General features: G+C 39.5%; 2 protein-coding genes and 1 long non-coding RNA gene across 5 annotated transcripts in view; 1 reads left to right on the top strand and 2 right to left on the bottom strand.

The window, feature by feature from the left end:
* sec24b (SEC24 homolog B, COPII coat complex component) overlaps window positions 1-1,921 on the bottom strand; it is a 20,515-nt gene extending 18,594 nt beyond the window's left edge. The window contains exon 1 of one of the 3 annotated variants that reach the window (XM_083566082.1): window positions 1,550-1,921. In XM_083566082.1, coding sequence (XP_083422208.1) covers window positions 1,550-1,649 — 100 coding nt within the window. In that variant the 5' untranslated portion in view covers window positions 1,650-1,921. Of the gene's footprint in view, window positions 1-123 lie in introns of all 3 variants that reach the window. The other 2 variants (XM_083566083.1, XM_083566081.1) reach the window with 2 other exon arrangements.
* Window positions 854-18,015, top strand: LOC310739855. The gene is made up of 3 exons (XR_014537512.1): window positions 854-930; window positions 3,284-3,416; window positions 17,425-18,015. It is a non-coding gene; the product is annotated as an uncharacterized lncRNA (long non-coding RNA).
* On the bottom strand, window positions 8,421-12,707 carry LOC310739853 (leucine-rich repeat neuronal protein 4). The gene is made up of 2 exons (XM_083566090.1): window positions 12,507-12,707; window positions 8,421-10,462 (listed from the first exon to the last, which is right to left on the bottom strand). Exon 2 carries the CDS (start codon window positions 10,453-10,455, stop codon window positions 9,709-9,711), a length of 747 nt encoding a protein of 248 aa, XP_083422216.1. The 5' UTR covers window positions 10,456-10,462; window positions 12,507-12,707; the 3' UTR covers window positions 8,421-9,708.

Genomic DNA, 18,015 nt, shown 5'->3' with positions numbered 1-18,015 from the left:
TTTGCTAAATATATCAAGTGTGTATACTGACACAAGATCCTTACACCCACATGTCCTTATGTATAGAACTTAGTTCCATTTTACTTTTATAGTAACCCTGACTATTTTTTTTGGGGGGGACACCCCTTTGTTACATTTTGGAGCATAGATGTAGGAATGCGCTCGTTCAACCAAGTATGATGGGTTCATCCTGAATATGTTTAGTGGAGGTCTTCCGCTCAGGTCGAATTGATGGGATTTCATTCTTACATGGTACAGCATAAAAAAAAACACATTTACAATTGTGTGTTTTAAACTTCTTTTGTCAAGGAGTATATATAAATATTTATGGGTGTAATGCCAAAGGGGGGGGGGGGGGGGCACAAACTTCTGGCCATATAGTAGCAAAGCAAATTACTTTACACAGCTATATACACACCACACTGAACTGCCACTTCTGGGCCCCTAAGCAAGGCCCTTAATCAAATATCTGCTGCTGTATGAATGAAATAACTAAGTGGCTCTGGATAAGGGGACGAGGGGGCGGGACAAACGTCTTATCAAAAGGATCTGATTGGCTGCAGAGTGCATAAGTACAGGATGATTCATATCAGATTTGGTTTTTTTGTTTTTTGCTAAATGAATAAGTGAAAGTAACGAATTTACAGGCTTTTTTTGTCGTAAAAAAAAAAGAAAAAAAAAAGGTCCCATTTAATTTCCTGTCATGTGAAGGTGTCATTAGCCTTAATAACAAGCAAGCACCTGTTCCTCTGGACCTTTTCATCAACTCAACAGGTCCAAAGGTCTTTAAAGGGCGTATATAAGGATTGTAAGGAAATTGTGAAAAGACTATTTGTTGTTTGGGGACATTAATAACAACAGTAATACGAGAAAGAAGAAATGAGATCGCTCTTACTCTCTCTCACACACACACACACACAAGTAATCCAGGTGAGCGCAAATCCTCCTCCGGGACCTCAATTGCTAATATTCAGTGTTTCAAAATTACCGAAAATTTCTTAAACATGTAATTTAAAAAGTATAATTTTCGATATTTTTATGGTATAAAAAAGCCACAACTCTGAACCGGAAGTCCGCTAGTTAAACAGGTTGATTTCGGCAGGCTGGTAGAATTGGGGATTAGCTTAGCAAGCTCGGGGGTTAGCAAAGAATGTGGAATGATGTGACTAGCATTCGGGTGACACGAGTATACAAAACGTTCGGGAAGGAAAAACTATTCTCCACGTATTACACAATGAAGTACAAGTGTGAAACGTGAAAAAAGTGTCAGGAATTCACGTTTGGGTGAAGTGGAGCAAACGCGTCAACAGCTTAGCCTGGGGAATAGCACAGCTAGCGGAGCTAACGGGGCTAACAGGGACCGGGGAGCGGTGATTTCGTGATCCTGTTTTCGCTGGTAGGATTTTATAGTATGTTGTGTCAAATGTTCGATTATAAAACACACAAATGAATAGAAACCGAGCTGAACAGTGTTAGTGTTGGGTAGTGTGTGTTAGTGTTGGGTAGTGTTAGCCCGATCCCCTCCCTCCACTCCCCCCACTCCCCGTACCGTTGTGATAGGCGGCTGCAGCGGCCGGAGCGCCGCCGTTCTGCGTCGCGCTGTAATTCGGCATATTGGCGTTCACGTTGCTGTAACCCGGAGCCGACATCGTACTTCGAGCCTCTCCGTCCACACTTTCCTAAACACGATCCGATTCCCTTTCTGTGACGTCCCTAAAGAGCGAAATCAAAGCCCGCCGTCAGCAGTTTCGCGGTGCCATCGACCCGCTCGGAACTGACGATGTGTCACTGATCGCAGGCTCCCGATCTGCCTCCAGGACCAAACACTGAAATCCGAGTCTCTGCTACGTGTCCGTTTCAAAATAAAAGCCACGACGCGAGACTCGGCGGCCCTCCACTTCCGGGATTTTCACGCACGTCCCGCCCTCTTTTTTCGCTCGTCACGAGCCGTGACGCAAGAGAGAGGAAATGAACTTAGCACGTGCCAGTCAGCGAGATGACGCATTTCATGGGCGTTACGTTCAGAGCAATACCAAGGGACCACCCCCCCCCACACACACACTAATCTGGTGTGAAAACTGTAGGGCCCCTGAGCAAGGCCCTTAACTCTCTCTGCTCCAGGGCTGATCCTGCTCTCTGACCCCAGTGTCACTCTCAATCACTTTCTCTATCAATCGATCTACATACATTATCTGTTCTTTGTCTTCTTCATTATCTATCTATCTATCTATCTATCTATCTATCTATCTATCTATCTATCTATCTATCTATCTATCAATAATGAGATGTATAGACTATTTTAAGTATGTAAACAATAATAAATCATTTTTCGAGATGACACTGCGCATGTCTGCTCCTAAAGCATTTCTGGTGGCGGCGTTTTTAAAGCACAGAACTGTCAAAACAAAATAACAAACACATAATTTCCGAGTCTTAAGATGTTTATAAACGCTAAACATAGACGATAAGGTGAAATTAGCAGAGCCTTTAAATCAGACACAGGGGCGACAACTTTTGATTTCCTGAATCGTGTATCATGATGTCATTGAGGCCATTGTTGTAGATGATGTTTGGCCTGCGTCTGAGGGTCGTTGCTAAGGTAACCGGCGAGGTCAGGTTTGCAAATCACGTTGCTATCTGAATTCTATAAAATTGTAGGGAGGGAAATTTCAGGTTATGAAAAATGTAAGAGAAAAGAGAGAGATGAGATGCACTGATGAATCCACCGGGGTGATGTACGAGTTTCAACCTCTCGATTAGGGTTGTGCGATACTGACAAAACAAATGATATCTCGATAGATCATAAAACATAGAGCTTATGTTTAATCAGTCAGTTAGAATAATAAGACATTTGGCTGAGTCTGTATCATGTATCATGGCTGACCCTGTGCTTTGACCCCAGCTTCCTAACATCACTGATATATGTAAAAGCAGAATAAGTTGGTCATTTTTCATAACCCTCATGGGCTGAAGTCAATATGGACACCTTTTACCTCATCAAAGATCACCAAGAGCATTAATATCTTGCTGAAGCATCTACAGAATCGTTCAGATTCTGATTTTAATTGTTTTAGCAGCTATAAACCGTCAGACAGAACTGCTGTTATAGGCAAAAAATTTGGTTCTTAGCAACTAAGAGCTCAACATTGGCATGGTGTAGTGTGTGTGTATTAGGAATAAAACACATCCCACCTTATCAGTATCGTCCTAGAACGCGTTTATATTTACGCTCGGTGTAGCAAGTTCATTTTCTTGTTATATATATATTCTTTTTCATCTACAGCTCTCCTTTCATGAAGGAAAAAAAACTGCAGATTGTGTTACCAAGAGGCCACAAAATGCAAAGCCGTCTGCCCTCTGCACTGTACTGGAACATGTTAAGGACACTCGAGACTTCTTCGAGTTCATGAACACCAGTAAGAATGCGAAAAAAAGCTCATACCATTTGTACGTTTGTGTAAAGCTGAACACGCGTGTGTGTGTTCGATTCTGTTAGATTTATATTACACACGATCCATTATACTAGGGTTATGAAGGTGACCTTGGATTCATAGTGGTGCCAAATACAAACTGTGTGTGTGTGTGTGTGTGTGTGTGTGTGTGTGTGTGTGTGTGTGTGTGTGTGTCTTTTATTATGAAGTGTTGCCCATCCATTCCGATTTCATTCCTATGTCATGAATTTGCTGATCTGTCACTTCCACATGACTTTTAGCTGATGTCTTACTGCCTTGAACAAATGATGAGAATTAAAATCTCAGTAATCTTTAATAAAAAATTTTTTTTAGGCGGTTACTTTTTGTCTCTTCAGTCAGTCTGTCCACTGGCTAGTCTCTGTGTCTATTACATGAGCCAGTCTGTCTGTCTGTCTGTCTGTCCGTCTTTCTCTTTCTCTCTCTCTCTTTCTCTCTCTCTCTCTCTCTCTCTCTCTCTCTCTCTCTCTCTCTCTCTCTCTCTCTCTCTCTTTCTCTCTCTCTCTTTCACACTCTGTCATTCTATCCCTTACTCATTCATCATATCTATCTATCTATCTATCTATCTATCTATCTATCTATCTATCTATCTATCTATCTATCTATCTATCTATCTATCTATCTATCTGTCTGTCTGTCTGTCTGTCTGTCTGTCTGTGCCTGTCTGTCTGTCTGTCTGTCTGTCTGTCTGTCTGTCTGTCTGTCTGTCTGTCTGTCTGTCTGTTTGCCTGCCTCTCTTCTCTCTCTCTCTCTCTCTCTCTCTCTCTCTCTCTCTCTCTCTCTCTCTCTCTCTTTCACAATCTGTCATTCTATCTCTTACTCATTCATCAGTCAGTCTGTCTCTCTTTTTGTTGATTTGTTTGTCTGGCTGTTTATCTGTTTGTCTGTCTGACACCTGTCTGTCTGTCTGTCTGTCTGTCTGTGTCTTTCTTTCTGTCTTTCGGTCTTTCTTTCTGTCTTTCTAACACTATCTGTCTGTCTGTCCATCAGCTGGAGACTAAATAAGAGCATTTTGTACTCCTGTATTACTGCATGCCGTATCTCACCCCGGCCCTGTAGAAATGGCAACGTGTTCCCCTGTGTCTCCATCATGTCTGGATACACTCTGCCTGATACACACTCAGTCTGCAGCAATTCATTATTATACATCATCATATTTTGTTCTATACGACTGTGCCGTGAGCAGCGCTAGGCGCGGCTCGATCGGGTTAAAGTCTGAAGTACTCGACACAAACCTGTCCAACATCCAGGTTTCACACTTTGTGTCACTCAGTAGATAAAAGTTACTCGTTTTTAAACTACTGAGAGAACATCTGGATGTGCTGCCCATGTGTTTAAACACTTTTCCTCCATGGACCCAGGCGGCTTCACGTTTCCTGAATGCCTGCGTTTATAAGTGTTCGTGTACGACTGCACATAAATTTACACCCAGAGGCCCGGACGGACTGAGCGAAGCCTCCCATTGGCTGGGAAGCATGAGGGGTGTTTGGTAATGTTACAGGGTAAAGTCTGAAACACTGGACACACACAACATTCAAGTTCAAAGTCTCGGTCGATTCAATGTGGAGTCAAGAATAGATCATTATTTAAGATCTGGTCTACACGAGTAGCATGAGATTTCTGCAAAAACGTAAAAAAAACATTTAATAAATTGATTCTCATTGAAATAATTAGACATAATGTATAGACAATAAGGCAAAGTTTACACACAAAAATCAAAGACACATTCTTATCATTTATTTGTATTTATCATTTAATAGCAGCACTTCTTTAGCGACAAATGGTTCAATAAACAGATTGCGTCTAGAATTGCCCAAGCGTCAATCGTGTAATCCTGGGTCTTTTGGTTTATTAATGATGTAGAGAATAAAGACATTGTAAAGACAGGACTGTTTATAGCTGCTATAACGTCACTAAGAAAGTTCCACATCATCATGTCGTGAATCAGTACATTCAAAAAAGAATTGCTGTCATATAAAATGAATTAAAGACTTGGTGACTTTCTGCTACAAGAAAATAATCAACAATCTGCAGTAACACCACCCTGGTGTGTTGAAGGGGTTGCGGGAAGGGGGTAGCTCAGTGGTTAAGATGTAATCGAAGAGTCATGAGTTCAAATCTTAGAATCACCAAGTTGCCACAATTGGGCCCTTGAGCAAGGCTCAGTTTATTTACATTGACACTCTGCAGTGGTGTCAAAACGGCGGCCTTCGTGTCAGGTCTTCATCTTCGGGAAGACAACATGAAATTGTTTCCCCCGAGAAACCGACGTGGTCAGAATAGTGCCAGTTGTACACAGGACGACGTGAAGGTCGGCGCTCCCTGTGACTGTGCGTGTTGCCGTGTTACAAATCTAGTCTCGAAACGTTCTGATACCAGGCGTGCAGGCGTCCAATCATTGATAAATAAATATATTTGATTGCTGAATATTGCAGTAGCTGTTTAGTAGGATCATGATTTTTGCACACCATTGCATAAGTCTTCTAATGAATGACTTGTTGGTCATCGAGTCGGTGCTGCTGATGCGAAGTAGCTCTTCGTTACCAAACACAGAGCAACTAAATTGGGATACAACTTTTCATCCGGGAGATCACAGGGTATGCAAATATTTGATCTGTTAACTGGTTGCATATGTCAGATTTATTGCGTGACTCGGACCAGAGAAAAGCTGCTGCTATCAAACGTTGTTTACTTCATCAACTGAGTCGGTGTATTGGTGAAGGAACTGTTTAAATAGACCAAGTGATGAAGGGTTTGCCAAGAAATTTCATGCCCTCTTGTGAAAGTATTTTGTAGTATTTTTAAAATACAAAAATACAGATGAAATCCAGCACTACAGCATTCAATACGAGGCATTACAAGATCACATGTAACGTTTCTAACCTTGGAATTGGCCAAACACAAGATACTGCTTTATATTATTCTAACACTATTGTGGCAAATTTTTTTTTTTTTACATTTCCTCCTCAATTTTATAAAAAAAAAAAAGTACTTATTTTGATCCCACAGGGAACTTATTTCTTCACATATCCATTAATGTTAGGAAGCTGGAGTCAGAGTGCAGGGTCAGTTATTATACAGCACCCCTGGAGGAGAGAAGGTGGAAGGTTAAGGGCCTTGCTCCAGGGCACTATGAGTGTCAGCGTGGCGATCCCGGGGTTACGATCCGACCTTCAGGTCAGTTACCCAGAGCCTTAACCGCTGAGATCCCACCTCCAATCTAGAACAGAATTGAAATGAGATGTTCGAATTTAGACAGTAGGTTTTGCAAATACTTCTGAAGTGGCATCTTTTTTATTGTACTTTTTTCAGCATGAAACAAGTGGTTAGAATAAAATAATACTACTCATATCAGCGAGAAGTTGTAAAAAAAATTGCAACTAGTTTAATGGCTGAAAAGTTATATGTTGGATTCTTGATTTAAATCGATAAAAAAAAAAACAATGGCCTGCAATATAGATCCTTATTAGTATTGTAAAACAATAATGACTGATCTGACTAAAATGACTTTCCTTTTCTATCAGTCACTGCGGTTTGTCTTGGCAAGCTGTCGTGTTTTTATCTTTTGCTCTTTCTGTCTCAAAATGTGGGTCCAAGGTCAAAACCAGGGCTTTAAAATGCATCCGATTGTTGGTAAACTGTGCGTGAACCAAAGCACATGATACTCGTTTCGAAGGGGATGGTTTTGTGTGTGTGTGTGTGTGTGTGTGTGTGCATGTGTGTATGCAGTTTACAGTTTTAATGTGTGGATGTGTGTTTTAAGCAGTTGTTGGACATGAATGTAGAGTTGTATAGTATGGAGTGAAAACACTGCAGTGTCTGTAATCAGCCAGTAGGGGCTGCAGGTTCACCAGAGGAAAAACTCCTGTATTACACTGCAGGAATGCGGGAGAATGAAGCTCTTATACAATCACCAAAATCCTTCTCTGTTGGCCCCTTAGAAGCACTAACCTACATTTTACAACCTAAATTCTAATATTTGTTCCATGAAAGTGTATTAATTTATTCTCTTCATTTCGTAGCGTTAGATTTTTGGTCCAGTCAGATTTCAGCCTCTATGTGCTGCCATGTTAATCTAATCTGCCCAGAACCTTCAAAGTCAGGACTGCTGGCTCTTTTACCATTAGTAATATTATATATGGGTCTGTTTCTTTAACCAATCAGATTTTATATTCGCCTCACAGGGCAGCTAGCTGACCCAGAATAGCGTCAGCATTTTTCCGTCCTCTGATTGGTTGGTCAGAGGGAAACTGTTACAGCCAAGTTCGACTGGCAAAACACGTGTGTAGCTCTGCACATATTGATACATCTAAGTTAGACTTTTTATACCTACGAAGAAGAGAAATTGATTTGGTTTTAAATTAGTGAGGAACCACACAGTGGTGTAAAAAGTCAAATATGTTGTAAAAGTTAAGAATGAGAATGCGTATACTGAAGAAAAATGTACTTAAGTACCGCAACTTAATTTTTTAAGTTTTTTACTGTCCAACACTGATTTTGACACCATGTCAAATATGTTCTCCAGGAAAAAAGAAATTGTTGGTTTTCTCCATTTCCTTCCCAAAATGATCACCACACACAACCTATAGTTTTCCACCATAATTAAATTGTTTGTGTAATTTTATATTTATACCACTAGGCCTTCAGCTGCAGCTTTGGATATTGACTGCACCTCCAGTCATGTCTGTCATCCAACAGTCTGTATTTCCATAAATCCATCATCCGCCAAACTTCCACTTCCTTTTTTTTTTTTTTTTTTTACGAGACCATCGAAATGCCCAAAAGCAAACAAGAAAGTTCCTAAACATCACTTTTTCTGTCCTCATGAGTAAATTTTTTGACTCAAAACTTCATGTGCATTAGTTTACAGTTCTTTATTTATTTGCTTCTAATACAAATGCGCCATTTTAAATACGTTCGACGAAACGATAAATAAATCAGTGCACAGGCTTTTTCTATAGAAATGGTTTAATTATTACAAAAATAAGAATTAGCAGGAGGAAAAGCGAGCATTTACAAAATTTGTAATACATCTTTCTCTACAAATGCTCACAGAAGCTCCAGGCTTCCTTGATGTTCCAGCACCATTAGTGGAATTAATGTCATAAAATAAAAAAAAAAAGACTATAATTTAAAATGCCTTTCAACTTCTGTAACATGTTGACTAGCTCTCAGCAGGGTCGCTAAGTGTTCTGTTGCTTACTCGGAGATGGTACATCAGGTTATTTCGGGTCTAGGCTCTTTTCCGCCACTCTTATATTCTGTTTATTAGTCCATGTTGATTTCTCCTTCATGTCCTTAACTCGACTCCGCAAGGCATATTGCCCTCTCTTCAAGGTTAGATCGCAGTGCATCATTTCCTAATGGACTCAATGGAGTCTGAATTGTAATTTTAAAAAAAAGGGCACTTTTATAGACTTAGTCATTTGTACATAACCTCCACAGACTTCCGACTGCTGCTGTTTACATTAACTTAGAATTATAGTGGTAAATAATGCATAATAGGTTGATGCAGGGGTGGACAAATCAAAAATCTATTTTGTTAGCTCGCTGTTCAAGAGAACAGCTGTTCAGAGAGTATTGTGACCACCCGCCTAATATTGTGTTGGTCCCCCTTTTGCTGCTAAAACAGTCCTGACCCATCGAGCATTAACAGCATTGAGCTACAGGAGCAAAATGTCTCTGCAGATTTTCATTGCAACCCAATAAAAGGCACACTCATTAGTTCATTGAAAACCAGTTGAAAGTGGAATCAAGATAAGATTAACACCTGAACTCCCTATATTTTCAATGTTATCCCTACTATAGACTTGAAAATCAAGGACATAGTTTGTTGAAACAATGCTGCAGGCCACTTGTCTGGACCAGTAATTACAAGACAGTAGTGCTCCTACAAGGATATTGTTGTTTTACCAAACTATAGTCAGTAATGGCTTAAAAGTCAATGACATAGTTGGTTTAACAACAATATCCTTATTTGAGGATTTGCATCTTTAATATCCAATGCTTGCATTCCAACTTTCCTTTGACCAATCTGTCCAATTCCAATAATTTGTCCATAGTGTATGACGTCCGTCTTGTTTTTTGGTTCTTGTAGTGTTTTTTTTATTTTTCTGCATTGTCCCCGTGATGCGTGGTTTGCGAGATATGTTTAGGTTAATGCGTCTAAGAGCCTTCGTCAGAGTTACTCGGATCATCTGGCCGCTTACACCTATAAACGAGTACTTTAAATGTCCAATCACAGGGTTTCATTTGTGGTGTAGGATGGATTTCTTAGTCCTTCACCATCCACGCTTCCATTCTTCCTACCCCTCCTCCATCTCCACAGCAACACCGCAGCCAGCACCAAGGCCAGCAAAAGGCAGATGACCCCGGCGATGACCCATGACATCTCAAGTTCCCGATTGGACTTATGAGGCTGGAAGAAAGTGCATGATGTTTCTGAACTAGTGCTCAATCCGACATTATTCCCCGCCACCACACATACTCGTGATCCAACCTTTACTCCCTGCAGCAGCCCAGTGCGGGAAGAGTTGCTGAATATTTGCGGCTCGTTGCCGTCATTTGTGATTACTTTGTAGAAGGTGACTGTGGATTGTGGCGCGCACCAATGGACCTCCACCATTCCAGATTCACCCTGTTTCAGCTCTTTGATATCTGGCGCTGAAGGCCATTCGTCTGGACCAGTAATTCCAGGACAGTAGCACTTAGTTTGGGCAGCAATCACCGAACAGGGAACTTTGGGGACCACACAGGGGTCATATTCACACTCTTGAGGGGTAAACTGTGTGGTTGTGGCCCCAGGCTTTTCAGGGGCTTTCGATGTGAGCTTGGAGGTTTCTTCATCCCCGTAGTCTTCATCATCGACACCGATGTAGCGAATACGGGTTTTCGTGACAGGAGGTCGAGATGTTAAAAGATTTACAGAGGCGGCTAATAGGAAGTCCATCGACAAGGCCAGCAGGAGGAGTGTTAAGTTCTGCATCTTGATTCTGTAAAAGACGAATCTAAAAGTTAATGCCTTTTACTACATTTTCTGTTTTCTGAGTTATCTGTAATTTCTAGTACTTTTTAATGGAATAGATGTAGGTAGGTTTCTACCGTTTATCCCAAACCTAATGGATTTTCCAAGCAAAAGGAGTGTTCGTAGATTATCCACCCTCCCCTATAGTAGGGATTGAGATAAAAGGATCCAATAAACTAGTCTCAAAAATTCATTCATTGAATTGTTTCAGATCCACAGCGGATCCTAGGAACACTTGGGAACATTTATTTTTGTACCTTTAACATCTTTTATCTGGAAACATGAATATAGTGTACATTTAAAAATGAATTATGGGGTAAATCCTAATAAAACAGGCATACAAAAGGTACAAAAGCTATACCCCTTGATGGTTCTACCCCTGATATCAATGTTCTAGGCTTCATGCTATGTCATGTTGCATTGAAACCACAAAGGCTTTGTCATGAAAGCTTTTTCCCGGACTGGGACAAAGCACTAACCCTGGAGACTCAATCCAAGAATGTTAAATAAACATCTCCTGACAGAAAATGAATGGAAAATTCTGGAGCACTCACACTTGCTGACCAATCAACGGAAGAATTCATCCATGTTTTCACTCGTCCCAGTAATCACTAAACGTTATACCTTTTTTTTTCTGGTGCTTTTGTATACTGATAGCGAACCTTAACAAAAGTGTCATGATGGACCTACCCATCTCTACCCCATGATACTAAATTTATAGTCTGCAGTTGGCTGTACATCTTGGAAAACTTGTTTCTGCTCCCATACATGGGTTTACACAACGCTCTCACAAACACACAGAGAAAACGCTCTGGTCTATTCTTACACCAGACACTTCATCCCCGAGGTCTGTTTCCGTGGGAACCTGGCTACATGGGGTACAAGCTTGCCAGTTTTCTTGGGGGACAAGTTTGAATATTCATTAGGATTGGGTCTATTCAGCTTCAGCCTCCTTTCTGATTCTCGAAAATTTATTGGCTAACATTCGTGCGCTAACCACCAAGAAAATAATCACACTACACATCATTATATTGTTTGCTTGCCAGGTTTTTCTTTGTTTGGCTCAAAGAAGGAAGTTGGTTCAGACCAGGACTCGTAAATTTTTTCAAGTATATTGTGAAATTAGTTTGGAAGATCAATAGCGCTATCAGGTTTTACTATTATCTTGCTAAATCTTGAAGCTTAAAGGGTCTACAATTGGGACATATCAAAGTGTCTTTGCAGATCAGTTAAAAAATGCTGGATTATGGTACCAGTCTCATTAGTAATTATACCATTATGCGTTTTTTGGGGAGAACACTTTGTTGCTTCTAGAATAACTTGCAGAAGTGTAAAGAGAACCTGAAAATCCTACTTAAGTAAAAAATATAGATACCTTACTGCAAAACTCCATTAGTAAAAAAGTCACCAATTCCAATATGACTTGAGTAAAAGTCTTCGAGTATCTGATTGTAACAGTACTTGAATATTTGACTCATATCGTACATAGGCTCAAAGATGCACTAGTCCTCAACTACCAAGACACGTGTTAGTAAAAATCCTAGTTTTAAACTTTTATTTATACTTCAACACTGCATTAACCAAAAGTTCAACACAAGAATCTTTCAAAAAGGTATCTTCAATTAACAAATCAAATTACAGCATCATGTCAAAGTAGAATTATTAGGATTTAATGGACTAATAAAATAAAAGTAAATCATTTTAGATCAAGTAAAACTAAATATTCAGAGCCGACTGTGGTTTCGACTTGAACAAAAGCTGATTCGGGAAAGTTTTTGGAATTCATCCGAGCGCTTTTTCGGATGAAGAAAATTAGAAAGTAGCCAAAAATGTGCTTAAATACAGAAACAAAGTACATTTACTCAAATACTTTACACCACTGAGGGTTTGATAGTTTGGAACTTTCTTCCAAAGGAGCAAGAATGTCAAACAAATAAGGATTTGAAATAATAAAATGCGATCGAATTCAGGAAGCAAAAGTTGCACCAAATAAAAAACATGAATGTTTTCACCTCTAGAAGTTCTTTCACGTGTTCCGCTCCCTCTTTCGTCCCCCTCAAACGTCTTGCATGCACTTGCTGGCGGATCCTCTCTGAAGAGAACTCGTTCCACTGCATCCACTTTTGTTCCCACAAAGAACTGTCCCCTCCCTCTTGACACCACTTTTTTCCTCCTCCACATCCATGACTCTTTCGCCCTGCCCGCTCCCTTTTTTGGCGCTGCGAACCGGGCCAAGTGCTTTGAACATTGCTTCCTTTAGTAAAGCAAGACATGTTCGAACACATCAGCAATCATGTGTGTTTGAGACAGAGTTGTTTCAGAGAGAAGTCACACAAATTACTAATTCCCTTGAGAACATTTTTTTTCACACAGTGTGTGTGTGTGTGTGTGTGTGTGTGTGTGTGTGTGGTTGTTTCAACTAACCACTATTACTGCTATTCTTTTGGATCACATCCATGTGTAGAACCTGTACACACATCTCTATGGCAACCCGGTCTCACCCGTGAGTCTGACGCGTCAATGACGCAATGTTTTGTCTGCTTTAGCGTAACGATAAAAAGTTACTGAAGTCGAGTTTTTTCCTTTTTGTCCGCACAGTTCGCTCGGACACATCAAATAAACAAAGAAGGTATCCGGAGTGCACTTGCTGCTGAGAGGCAAGTTTTCTTTTGCTGTTTTTTTTTTTATTAACCTGTGCAGCTGCCTTAGGAATCTGTTACATAACCAATAACACGCAGCAGCGTGCTGTTCTGGGAAAATAAAAACACAGCTTATACGTGATGGTTCGAATCACGAAGCCTTTTGGGCCGAAGACGAACATGTAAAAAGGTGGTTACAAAGCGCTAACACTGGAGACTCCTTCCATAAATATTCCATAAATGCCTTTATAATGATTTCTTTTTTTTTTGCGAATTAACAAGTCCCTGTTAAAGTTCTGAAATATTATGAACGAGCACATTAATAACAACCTGTGATTTGAATTAGAGCTCAAAAAATATGCGATCCCGCTGTTCTTAATGTAACAAAAATGTATTTATTAGTTAACTTTTTCAGATCTTGCCAGCTTGTGGTTACCTTCCGTTCCTCATGGTTCAGAATGAAACTGAAGGTTCTTGCGTACAGATGTGCATCATGCATCATCCAGACAATGAAACACGTCTGATAGCGGAAAGACAAAATATTCGTTCTTATCAAAAATATCAACATCGGCACATTCGGAATTATGTCTCACATGTGGTTATTGTGACTTTTTGGACAGGTTTGAACATTTCAGCAATCCTTGTACTGGATCTTAAGCTGTGGTCAAGTTGAACTAATAAATCTGTGGGAGCTGAGGTACTTTTTAAAGGTGCTAAAAAAGCTGTGTTGGTTTAATTGAATATCACTTTTTAAACACTTTCCTTTATATGTTTGTTTAGGTGACATGTGGATTCGAGTTTTCAATCCAAATATTAGAGACTTCTTCCGGATGCTCCCGTTAGGGGTCGCCACAGCGGATCATCCGTCTCCATACTACCATGTCCTCTACATCTGCCTCTTTTAAACCAACTACCTGATGGGTTCCCTCATCACATTCATAAACCTCCTCCTTGGCCTTCCTCTTTTCCTTCTTTCTGCCGGCTCCATTCTCAGCATTCTCCTACCGATATACCCCATGTCCCTCATCTGCACATGTCCTTACCATCTCAATCACACCTCCCTCACCCTGTCTCCAAAACGTGAAATCCTATTCGTAGTCATCACTCATATTGAAAATCAACATCTTTATCTTCAACTCTGCCACCTCCAGCTCCGCCTCCTGTCTTTTCTTCAATGCCACTCTCTCTAAACCATACAACAGGATTATTTCAAATCCAAATCTATATAGACAATTACAAAAAAAAAAACCCACTATATATATTTGTTTATATAATGCAGTTTGAGTCTGTTGTACAGGCTTACAGGTATTTTAATAGCTGCTGGACCAGAAGGGGGCCCATAATCAAACCCTGGGGTACTTCTGTCATATTTTCGTATAATTTTCAAACAGCACAGAAGGAATTCCATATTGTTCCAGACCTCATTTCTAGATTTAGGATGAACACAGGACCTACATTAGCTTTGGTGTAATTTAATCGATTGGAGCGTAGCTGTGCCTTGTAATAGTTCCTTGCATCGCACTATCATAGTTTTTTCTATCAAAGCTCATTTCATTGCATTTTTAATCCCATCTTTTCGGACGAGTTCACTGCAAAAAATTACCGTCTAAAAATTAGAAATTAATGATTTAAGATACAGGCTAGAAACAAGTCAAATGATCTGCCATACTTACACCTGGTAAAGCTTCTTGAAATAAGTAAACATATCTAGGCTTTAGAAAAAAACTAAAATGTCAAAAAATATTACTTCTTAAAACGATCATAAAACATTACACAATCTGCTGTTGCATAGCATTTTATTCTTAAAATAAGATCAATAAGAGTTTTATGGCTGGAAATAAGTCTTAGTTAGATCAGGAGTTTTGGTAGTGTAATTCCACAAGTGACTGAAGAAATTGTGAATCACCGCTTTGCTATTGGGTAACTAGGTTTATTATATAGAGCAGTTATCGACACGCTTGCTCACGTGTATACAAGTTCCAAATGTTTAAACCCTGCACTGTGGGATTTTCTCAAACTACTGACAGCACATGGTGTACCCAGAAAAGTGTATGATGTCATTTCTAATAATGATAACGGTCTAGCACTTTTCTTTTCATTTTTTTTATCTGGTCCAACATGACACATTGATGTCTCATTAAGATCAGGTATACCTTTCAGGATCTTCCAGTTGATTGGAACTAAACATAAAGACTAGCATTGTAGGTACAGTCCTAAAATTGAATAAAGACTTGCTAGCTGGTTGTTACAGAGTAAACGGCTACCAAATACAGTTGAACCAGGAAACTTGCGGGGGTTAAGTTCTAAGTCCCCCACGAGTTCCTAAAATTACGCTGGGTGCAGCCCCTAAATACATGCTAAATACATGCCATTCTAGCTAGGTTTTTTGTTGTTGTTGTTGTTGTTGTTTTTTAATATTGCACACATATTTCCTGCATTTTCTGATTGTATTCTAATAAAGACTAACACTAAGAAGTATAAGATTGAGGTATAAAATCCAATGTTGCCAAGGAGCTAGGTACCTGAATTTTTGCATACATTTTATATTATCCTAGTACTACATGGCCCCTGAATTTTATTTGTGTCACTATAAAAACATTTCAACATTTCATTTATCACCACTTTATTTATTACATTGTACAATATTTATGACCTTAGTAAAAAAAAAAAAAAAAAGATTTTCTTTGTACTTTTTATCTAGCATGGCATTAACTTATTAGAAATAAAGAAATCGTTAGCTGGATGAAATATTTGATTGAGTCTGCATCCATAATGGCAACCTGAGTTAGACTAGGCTTTGCCTTCTTTCACACGCTCTCACACACACTTTTCCAGTAAGCTCATTTCTAGCACTTTGTTTATTTTGAGACACCCCACTGACATGACAGAGCTTGATCTATTTAATTTTCACAGCACATTTTTATCTCCGAACATAAGCACAAGCTTACATACACGTGAGTTCATCCAACGCTGCTGTGATTGTTTTTTTGCACTGTAGCAGCCAATATTTAACATAGACAACGTTAAACAATTATATTCTTGAATGTATGTCTTAAGAAATTGAGATTCCGTTCCTCTTTATTTAAGAGGAAGATTGAATTTGTGTGCCTGCATTAGTCTTTCACATTTTTTCTCTCTATTTCCTCTTTCGGTCCCTGGTATTTCTACAGCTTTTGTGGGCATGAGGTGACCGTGGTTTGGCGATGACTGACGGAAAGAGTTCTGAGAAAAAAATACATGTATAACTTGGTGTATGTACTTGGAGAACAATATAGAGGATATGTATTGGGACAAGGTGTGTAATGTCTTACTATGCCTCCACCACCATGCTTTACATACGTGCAAAGATTTAATCTCCAGTTGAGTTTTTGCCAAAGTGTTGTCTTTTTCATCCCGGCTGATCAGAGCGTATTGTTTCAAGAGAATTGATTTGTCTTTGTATTTCTGTTGTTTCTGCTGCTTTCGGGTCATCCTGCAAATCTTTTCCAGTGACTGCTCCAGTCTCTGATCTTTCTCAACCTTACACTGGAATATTATTGTCCTAACTAATAATATTGTACTGACAAGGAGGTTTAGGGCCTTTAGTGCTGTAGCTCTGTAGGATTTTACATTTGGGTGTTGTTTATTAATGTCCCTGAGAACCTTAGGAAGCTCCCAAAACGATACCATAATTCCGGCTTAATTGCCGACTTTTACAATGACACCAAGTGCAATTATTATGTAGGCTTTTACATATACATACATTTCTCAATAAAGTTTTTTAATTTTTTAAATTTCTTTTTTTTTATGCATAAGTGCTTGTTCATATTTATTCAAATTCAAATGCCACTTTACACGATATTGAAATACTGATTCATGTATACTGTGAGAAATAATTTTCATTTTTACTGATTAAAGAATGTGATTAAAAATAATAACCTATACCAGTTAACCTTTCATACCTCACTTACTTCTAGAATCATTGTCCTCTAGTTAAGTACTGTGTGTTACGAGACTTCCAGCTTGAGCAGGAATGCTGTAATTATTATGTGTTGTGGTTGACTGGCAGAATAAAAACATTTCGTATCTATGGGTCGAGGCAGCATGTGGGTTGACCTTCGTGTCCTAACAAGCATGGGCATACCCGTATTTTCCTTTTTGTTCTGTCTGAGACACATAAAAGATGTCTGGTGTGCCTCTTCCTGTCACTATCGTTGCATAATGTCTGACTGATTTTCACTATCTCTCCCTCTGTCTCTCTCTCTCCCCCTCTCTCTCTCCCCCTCTATACTTCTCTCTTGTTTTTGGCTAGGATAAGAAGGACATGTGGACAGAAATAGCCGACCTCCTGACTTTTTCACCCTCGCCTTACTCGCGTTCCAAGATCTCTTTTGAGAACTGGTGAGAAATCCCGATCGAATGATTTTGACCTTGTTAATCGTTATTTTTCTGAAAAAGCACTGACTCTGGCTAACATTCCATATAAGACTAAGACAGAGTATATAAGACAGCCATACCTATTAACCTTTCAATGTCCTCGTATTTTATCATGATCAAATTGGATATTACGTTCCCATTATCAGTAGCTTGTCAAAGCACCAGAAACTGTTGAGGTCAGACTTCCCAGGACTCTTTTGTTAACAACTTAAAAATTCATCCACTCATCAACCAAGTATGTGCAAATCCCCACACCCCCTGATGCTATTTGGTGGACTCTTTTAGAAGAGTATTACCCGACCCATGATTATCTGGGAAAGAATTTGAAACACGCCACTGGATTTACCTCAGGGGAATGCTAGATTAGCATTAAGTGAACAATTGTGTCCCAATGCTCTTAAAATCTAATTTCTGAAGGGCAGAAGGTGTTGATTATTACAGCAGCAGAAGAAACTTCCTGTTTATC

Source organism: Silurus aristotelis (genome assembly GCF_946808225.1).
Source record: "Silurus aristotelis genome assembly, chromosome: 17".
NCBI classification, from domain to species: domain Eukaryota; kingdom Metazoa; phylum Chordata; class Actinopteri; order Siluriformes; family Siluridae; genus Silurus; species Silurus aristotelis.
Note: the sequence above shows the minus strand (reverse complement) of the source record. Positions and strands in the feature narration are given on the sequence as shown.

Coding starts and splice junctions, on each gene's coding strand:
- LOC310739853 (XM_083566090.1), bottom strand. CDS start 10,455: ATGCAGAACTTAACACTCCTCCTGCTGGCCTTGTCGATGGACTTCCTA.